The sequence below is a fragment of the Austrofundulus limnaeus genome, unplaced genomic scaffold, assembly GCF_001266775.1.
Source record: "Austrofundulus limnaeus strain Quisiro unplaced genomic scaffold, Austrofundulus_limnaeus-1.0 Scaffold215, whole genome shotgun sequence".
Lineage (NCBI taxonomy): Eukaryota > Metazoa > Chordata > Actinopteri > Cyprinodontiformes > Rivulidae > Austrofundulus > Austrofundulus limnaeus.
Genome location: NW_013952617.1, coordinates 600,401 through 609,357, shown reverse-complemented (window position 1 = coordinate 609,357; position 8,957 = coordinate 600,401). Strand labels below are relative to the sequence as shown.

Sequence of the window (8,957 nt, the reverse complement as noted above, 5' to 3'; positions counted from 1 at the left end):
TCTCTCTCTCTCTCTCTCTCTCTCTCTCTCTCTCTCTCTCTCTCTGCTTTTCAGCCAATCTGCGCGCCGTGACGCTGCGCAAAAGGCAGGATCTAGTCTTGGCTTCATCATCATATTTAACACACCCACCCAGATTCCCACATGCTACAAGGGGCTCGTTCTTTCTCTTCCCCCCACCAGCTATACTCCTGGAGGGACTTTGGACCCCCCGCTACCTGCGCCAAAACGCACCAAATCTTAGCCTTTATTTTTCTTTTTTCTTTTCTTTTTCAACGCGCCCTGGATTGCTGGATCGATTTCCGGGGACTTTCCACTACACAACACTGAAATGTGACGAGCTGCACTTCTTTCTTTTTTTCCCCTTCTTCTTCTTCTTGGTTGTTTTGCTTTTCTTTTTTTTTTTATTTCTAGCCACTCGGATCGAGGTCACTGCGCGCAGTCTGGTCGGGATAAGTGCCGTCCTCCTCCAGCACAGAAATATTCGGCTGCCGAGAGAAAAGGATGAGGTTTGCGCAAACAGCTCGCTGGTCTGAACCGACTCGACCTGTTCTACCTGGACTCCTGCGGGTAACTTTGCGCCTCTGAGATCTAAAAATAGTCGCCAATCGCGCAGGACTCGGATTGTAAGTGGGGGGAAAAACCAGAAAAGAAACGCTGAACGCTGAATCCTTCACTCAAGACGGCCAGTGAAGATGGCTCCTACGTGTTTAACGTCTATTTCATCCGACTGGCGTCCAGTCTGATCAACATCATCAGCGATGTAGTCAGCCTGGTCATCTGCGTGCTCATCATTTGCAGCAAATACTCGCATCTGCTCAAGCGCGAGACCATGAAGATGATCCTCCTGCGCCGATTCCGGGTCCTGATCCTCATGGTGTTCCTCATCGCCTGCTCCATGCACATCATGATCGACTTGTTACCCAAGCTGGAGAGGCACGGAGGCGGCGGCGGCGGCGGCTGCTCCTGCTCCAACGCGCCCAGCGAGCAGCCCCAGAGCTGGGGAGGGAAGCCCCAGCAGCAGGGCTGGCCCAGYAACAACAACAACAACAACAAGCACACCCTCCGGATCCTCCAGGACTTCAGCAACGAGCCCAGCTCCAACCTGTCCTCCCACTCCCCGGAGAGGAGCCCGGCTGCAGGGGCCGGAGCGCGCGGCGCGGCGGAGGGTCCCAGTGGGCAGCGGCAGAGACAGTTCGTCCAGGACGGCGCGCAGAGCAGGCACGCGCCGGACAGGGGGTCCAAGCTGTCGGCTCTGTTTGAGCATCCTTTATATAAAAAGTCCCCGCCGCCTCTAACGGAGGAGGACACGCTGTTCAACGTCAACACCGACATCAGATTTGACCCCAAAGCAGCAGAGGAGGAGGCATGGTAAAAATAAAAAATAAAAAAAGTATTTTTTTCTTTAAAAACTATCAGGGTCAGGGTCAGGTTGGAAACAGAAATGTGTGATTTACAGAATAAAGTTCACAGATGATCTTCTGACATGTTAATTCAAAAACAGGAAGACAGTTCAACACAGAAACAGGCTCTCAGTCAAGGTGATGCAGGTGGAGAAGCATAAAAACTTGAAGATTCACTCTCATCTTATTTGTTATGTCCTGACCAAAACATGAAAATCCTCTTTCTGCGTGTTTTAGTTTCTATTTTTACCCTTTTAGAAATGAAGTTATCCAATAAAACAAAACATGTCAAACATTAGAACTCAAACATAAGAAAAGGCAACAAATAGTTCCAATTTTTTTAAGAAAGAAAAATAATTCCCTAAAGAGAGTTTGAAGGGTAAACATCAGCTTTGCAATAATCAAATATACACTGAGCTGATAAAAAAGAACCAATCTGCTGCCAGTGGCTCTTTATGGGAACAATACACCTGTCCTTCACTCTCTCGCAGCCACTCTCAAAAAAAAAAAAAAAACAAAAACTGAAAACTAAGCCTGCTGTTCAATAAGTAAAAGTCTTAAAACATTTAGAGWCATGCAGCAGAAGACTTTGATGGTCACGGATGAGTTTTTGTGAGTCCGCAATGTTTTGTCTCAAGACCGTGGCTCAGCTGGTAGAACTGTTGCCTTTCAGCAAGAAGCTTGATGAATCAAGTCCCAGCCGGGGACTTTTCTGGGTAGAGTTTCCTTGTTCTCTCCGTGCATCGGGGCACTCTGGTTTCCCCTCATAGACTGAAAAACACAAGTGTTAGGCTAATCCCTAATGTGAGTGTCCCTGTGATGGACTTGCGACCTGTCCGGGGTGTACCCTGCCCCTCGCAGTGACTGGATATGGGCACCGGTGACCCTGAAAGGAAGAAGTAGGTAAAGATGATGGATGATGAGTCAAAGACACTTAAATTTCATCCATCCATCCATTATCTAAACCCACTTATTTTCAGGGATCTCTGGTGCTTATATGCAGCAGTCACAGTGTGAGGGGCGGGGTACACCCTGGACAGGTCACAAGTCCATCACAGGGCCACACATAGAGACAAACAACCATTGACACTCTCACAACTAGGGACAATTTAGAGTTATCAATTAACCTAACAGTCATGTTTTTTGTGTGAAGCCGGAGTACCCGGAGAGAACCCACACATGCACGGAGAGAACATGCAAACTCTAGGTCCCCGGGCCGGGATTTGATCTGGCGGCCTTCTTGCTGAGAGGCAGCAGCTCTACCAACTGAGCCACCGTGCCACCTGCTCAATAGAAAAGCTATCTTTGAGTTATCTAAACTTTCTAAGCAACCATTTTAGTAAATGGTTGCTTAGAAAGTGTAGACAGTTCAAAAGCTCCTGCCATCTGTGCTGTAAGTTAAAYGTTTTCCAGTAAAATCTCCAAATGYCATAAAATCTAAACAACAATTGCGTAAAACCAAGATCTTAAAATGTCAGCTCAGACCTGTAAAGTCCAGCTTTCTTAAACTTTGGTTCTACGGTGAAGAAAGCTCAAGCTGTAGAGCGCTAAATATGCTTTTGTCACTACTTTTATTCAAATTCTGCTGTTATAAATGTCAGTTTTAAACAAATTTCGTTCACATCATACAGCGTTCCTCTACCTAAAATTACACTTTTGCATGGGGCTTTGGGGTTTTGAAAGCTGCAGGGTGAAAAACTGGACAAATGTTGGGAACAGATTGTTACAGAGCGTAAGAACAAAGAGAAAAAAAGTAACAGTTAGCAGCTATAGTGGATCTCCTTCAGGTGTTTTAAGTGGTCCAGAAAAGGTGCCAGTTTCTGTTTTAAAGATTTTTTTCCCTGCAGAGCTCAGTCGGAAGGTTTTGACAAGCGTTTCACCGTCAGTCACAGTCTGCTCTACAACCATCCCACATCTTGTTTCCCACACTTTCCCACACGAGAGATTAGAAGTTGAAACCACTCCTTTTTTTTTTTTTTTCATTTTCTGGTATCAAACTGAGTTATAACCGAGCTAAAGACAACCCCAAAGCTTTTTAATTTGTCCCAAACATTGTGTGTTCTGTGACAGTTCATGTACAGATTGTTGATGACATCCCCTCTCCTGCAGGACTGGGGAGGGCACCRTGGACGAGTTCAGCCCGACAGGAGAGCTGATGGCCGAGTCCTACCCCAACTGGCTCCGCTTCCACATTGGGATTAATCGATACGAGCTGTACTCCAGACACAATCCGGTCATCGATGCCCTCCTGAAGGACCTGGTGACGCAGAAGATCACCAGCGTCGGTGAGCCTCTAAACACCTAAACACAATCAACACTAAAACATTTAACACAACCAGTGAGAGGGCTTTAATGCACGGATAGTGGAATAAAAATAATCAACTTTTACTTTTTATTTTAAATTTAATGATGTTACAATCGAAGTGGTTTGGAAGAATCAAAGTAACACACAGTTTCTATTGGTGGAATTGGAAAAAACTCAAACTTCCTTTCATCATTTTGTTCGAACTGCAAGAACTCATCAGATATATTATTAGTGAGCAGATGATAAATGCACCACATTTTACATATATGGATTGCCGTTCATGCATTTTTTTTGCAGTATTGATTTAGACATGACTTGAGGTAGATTGGTTAATCATCCGATTGTTTTATTTGGCTGATTGCAACTTTTTCCAAAATAGTTTATTGACAGTTGAAGGATGTTTTTATTGATTCTGAAGTTTGTCTGTGCATAGAAAAAATGAAGAAACAACTGCCTCTGTGGCAGCCCATAGTTTAGTTTTTAAAGCAAGATTGCACATTATATTAATTAATTAAGCCCTGTTTTGTTTTTAATTAAGTAAAGAAATTATTTCATATAGATGATTACATTTTGGCTAAAAATTAAAATAAGTTAGKGGTGTATATTGGCAATTTGCTCTGATTTGTAAAGATTGGTTGTAGAATACAATAACCTTATACACGGACTTGTAGTTAAATTAGTATTTTATCGATAAGTAGAATAAGAAACAAACTTTCACAAGACATTTTATTACTAATTTGTGAYTCAAATCAGTCATATTATGTTCTCAAATCCAAAAATGTTGGGRTGTTGTGTAAAACGTAAACAAAATCAGGATGTAATCATTTGCCAATCTAATGAACCCGGACTTTATTAACAATTAAACATAATACAAGAACGCTGTAATTTTTTTACWAAGGTGATTGTTAATTTTATGGCARCAACACATCCTAAAGTAMTGACAGGTCCATGTTTTCCACTCTGAAGCATACCATCTTTTTTTAACATCAATTCATAAACATCTGAGGAGATGAAGAGACCGGCTGCTAAAGGTTTTTGGAAGGAATGTTTTGTTCAGCAGTCCTGGGTATTCTTTGCCACTTTAACTATGGTTTTATTGACATAAGTAACTGGAATAAAAGGCCAATAGGAATAAAAATGCAATATTTTAAACGGCCCAATTGTAATATTCTGATCTGCTGCAGCTCAATCAGAATGAATTTATAATCCAAAYGAGTGGGGTGGTGTTTGCTGATAGATAATCCTAACKGCGTGCACGTGAACACTTATTCTGGTTGTGGAAAACTGACCTGACTGTGCATGAGTGCCCGATGTCAACCYGATGTATTTCCTCCCGGCTAAATGGGTAAACAAAATTTGTCGATTAGCGAAACAACATTTCTATTAAAAACTTTAAAAGAGCTCAAAGTTATTGAACGCCTTAAAGGTGAAAAATGTCGGAACACAGAGTGCAGCAAAGCCTCACTGTTATTAAAACCTGCAGGTTCATGGGCGCTCAGAAGATACAGAACCTTTGTTTGTGTTCATCGCGGAAGTAGAACTTCTGTGGGTTTTTTTTTTTTAGGAAATTTTTTACAAATCTGCACATGTCAATACTTGGTGCATATAAACGGTCGTCATGATGGGATTAATTAAGTTTGTGCCTGTATAAATGATACTTACAGTTTATCTAATCTGAATACTTTTCTTTACATTTATAAAGTTTATTTATTTCTTTAAAAAAACTTAAATTCTACATACAATAAAAAATACAAATCACAAATAAAATGAAAGGCAGCAGAAAGGAGAAAATCTGGTCAATCTGATCAAAGAATTTTGAGCACATTAACATCTCTATTTTTCATGTGTCAAATGCTTCCAATTAGCAAAAGGTCCAGACTGCRGGCAGGTCAGTTCAGCAGCTGGACACTTCTATCAAGTCATGTTGTTGTAAAGAATGGAGGTTTTTTTTTTATCATCTAGCTGAAATATGGAAGGCCTTCATGAAAAAAAATCATCTGGATGGGAGCAAATGTTCTAAACCCTGCATTCCCGATGTGTAAGCTGCCCATCGTATAGGCACTCATGCACCMCCATGAAAACGGAGGCCTCCACCTCTGTTTAATGATGGACGGTCTTTCTTCACAAAAATGGCTTCTTTTACTCCTAGGCCCTGGAGCAGTGTGGTTATCCTGGCTGGCCTTTCCTGAAAGCAGACAGGAAACACAGACAGGATTCCATGCAACCTTCAGGTGAAAATGAAGACCCCAAACCCAGACCCAAACCAGTGGTTATTCCGTATGTTGCGGGTGTTTCGGAGAAACTGAGACGTTTATTTTCTAAACATGATGTCCCAGTAGCTTTCAAACCCCAAAACACATTACGGCAAAGGCTGGTTCACCCCAAAGATCCGGTGCCCCGGCACAAACAGAGCAATRTTGTATATGCTGTTAAGTGCCAGGAGGACTGCGACCAGTTATACATCGGGGAAACAAAGCAACCACTGTTCAAAAGAATGTCCCAACACAGACGAGCTACATCTAATGGTCAGAACTCTGCAGTGTTCACTCATTTACAGGCCAGGGTCACTCTTTCAGACATGAGGATGTTCTCATTCTTGATAGAGAGGAACGTTGGTTTGAGAGAGGAGTAAAAGAAGCCATTTTTGTAAAGAAAGACCGTCCATCATTAAACAGAGGTGGAGGCCTCCGTTTTCAGTTGTCCCCCTCCTACAGTGCTGCCATTGGCRGTATCACTCCACCCCCTGTTAACAATAAGTGTTAATTAGGTGTCAACGATAGCCATGTGATGTGAGTATCAGTCACGTGGAGGCAGGGCTTAAAAGCCTGAATTTTGCCTGAAACTCTCAGACTGAAGAAGTCTCTTGGAAGAGAGASGAAACGTTTCATTAGAGAAGAACCYGTCCAGAGGACCTATACAATTTTTTTCTTTATGGGTTCATGAGATTTGTAAGTCATTGCGTTCTGATTTTATTTTCATTTTTCACAACATTTTCAAAGTTGGGGTTGTAGTGTAAAGTTGAAAAAAACGTGTATATTTATACCCAAACGCGCAAACGCTGACCCTTTCAACACTGAGTACGTGTCCTTGAATGTTCTTTGGTGGGAACTGTTTTGTGAAGCACACTAAGGAGGGGCTGATAACCTGCTGACAAGTGAACACACCCCCATGCACAAGCATTTCAGTATGCAGGAAGATAGAAGCAGGCTGCAGGCTATCACACAGCTCAATCTCTTCAGCCTGCACACCCCTGCCTTACAAGGCCGGGACGAATTATAATAATAAAACACCACAATCCACAGAGCCCAGGAGGACACACGGGCTTAATGCAAATCACGCAACCACATTACAGTTTGAATCATATCAAACCTGTGGCTTTTTATTTGATTGGTCAGCACTGTAAATCTGGCCCCTTTTCCCAGAGAACCGTAAAAGACCTTGCTGAGGACGTATCGAGCAGAGGTGATAATCCATGCACACTTAAGGGAAGTTGTATGGAATCTATTTGAGCTCTTTTTTTCCTCTTTCTTTCTTTCCTGGAGGGGATTGTCTTCCCTTTTGGCCGTGCACCGTTCACACATTCCAAAAGAGCTTGTCGACTCAAGGTCATCTCAATCTCGCTATAAAAAAACACAAATAAAAAAAAGGATTTTTGATTCCAGGTTTATCTGCCAACGACAAAAAAATGCAACTGGCCCATAGCAGAGATTAAATGCTTATCTAGGACTGGGATTAACTGTTTATAAAACTCCCATCCATGCTCCGTTACTTAGTAGATTACGTTTCTTTATTTTCATGTTATCTAGCCAAGATGCTGTCTAATTTTCCCTCAAAATTTCTCCTTTTTTTTGCTTTCTCCCTGGGTGGATAGCAGTTTTTAGCATCCCTTGCCAGCAAAATAACATGCTGGTTCAGTAATTACAGAGTCTTAACACAAGCCCTGGGCAGAATACCAATAAAAGCCAACAGCAGTTGTCTATTATCTGAACTTAAGGATAGGAATGCTTAGATCTATTATAGACGGCAGCGTCTTCTCTGCAGACCTCTTGAACATGGCGTGCAAAAGCAGCACATTTGATCAAAAGTTTCAGCAGCTGATTGGAACAATCTAGAGCTGGGACTGACACTGCTGAAAAAAAGTCAGGACAGATGCAAAGTTTACTGTTCCGCACGCACGAGTTCCTGATAGTGACAGAAAGAGTTTGTGTTTGGTTAAAACGTATTAAACCTCTGAATAACAGCTTTGTAGCACGTGAGGCCAGACGGACATTGATCTTTTCACTTTGCTTTTTTCCCCCCTTTTTTTGTCCACTCTGTAAACAGTTTGCTTGTCCTCGTGATTCCCAGATGTAAAAATAAATTAAAATCATTGATTGAAAAGTCTGTTCTTTGGCAAAATGCCACCAAATACACAGCTACCGATCGATCGGCGTAGCAGCAGCAGCAGCAGTGGAGGGCTTTGCTCTTCCTGTTAAATTCAGCGTTTCAGATCCCGGCTGAACTCCCTGCACCAAACCAAGTCCCAGGAGCACCTTCAGTCTGCATTATCATTCTGAAGACATGGAGGGGTGGGGGACATGAAAGATGGGAAGATGAATAAAAAAAAAAAACTCACAGAGACAGACAGACAGAAGGGAAAAAAGGGGTAGAGGCTCCTGAGAATACAGGGGGAAAGAGTAAACAGCAGAAGAACGGGCAGCTCTGGCTGTCCTTCACCGAAGACTCGCTGTCGTTTCCCGTCAAACAAACACTGTGACATCAGAGCTCCACACACACAGGGACACGCTACAACAACACACCCCTGCACGTGTGCAAGCTCACATATGCACCGGCGCTCCTCACTGACGCTGCAAAGGGGAGCTGAAATGCCTGCTGAGTTCGATCAAATCGGAGCTGAAAAGACAAGTTTTTTCTTTTGTTTAAAGCAGAATAGTTTTTCTGGTTTATAACAATTCGGCTTTGTCTTGTTTTAATTTATTTTATCTTTTACTTTGTATAATACTAACAGTTAATTTTAGTATGGGATTTCATGTCAAACTATCACCTAATTGTATTTGTGCCAGTAAATTAGGGTATCAATAAAAATATGTAGGTTTAATAACAGCAAAGAAAATTTTCTGCAAAAGATTTACTGGTCCATATCAGCTTCATTATTATAAAAGGAGCCTAATGAGGCCTGTGATGATAGTTTATTCTCTAAAAAGTCAGCAATAAATAATGTTGATTTTTAAAAAAAATATTTATTGTAATAC

At 42.1% G+C, this 8,957-nt stretch overlaps 1 protein-coding gene across 1 annotated transcript in view; it reads left to right on the top strand.

Moving 5' to 3' along the window:
* Positions 1-243: 243 nt before the first annotated feature.
* fam20cb (FAM20C golgi associated secretory pathway kinase b) overlaps positions 244-8,957 on the top strand; it is a gene marked incomplete at its 5' end in the record, with an annotated part of 111,590 nt that continues 102,876 nt past the window's right edge. The window contains 2 exon segments of the mRNA XM_014019290.1: positions 244-1,368; positions 3,510-3,685. Coding sequence (XP_013874744.1) covers positions 830-1,368; positions 3,510-3,685 — 715 coding nt within the window.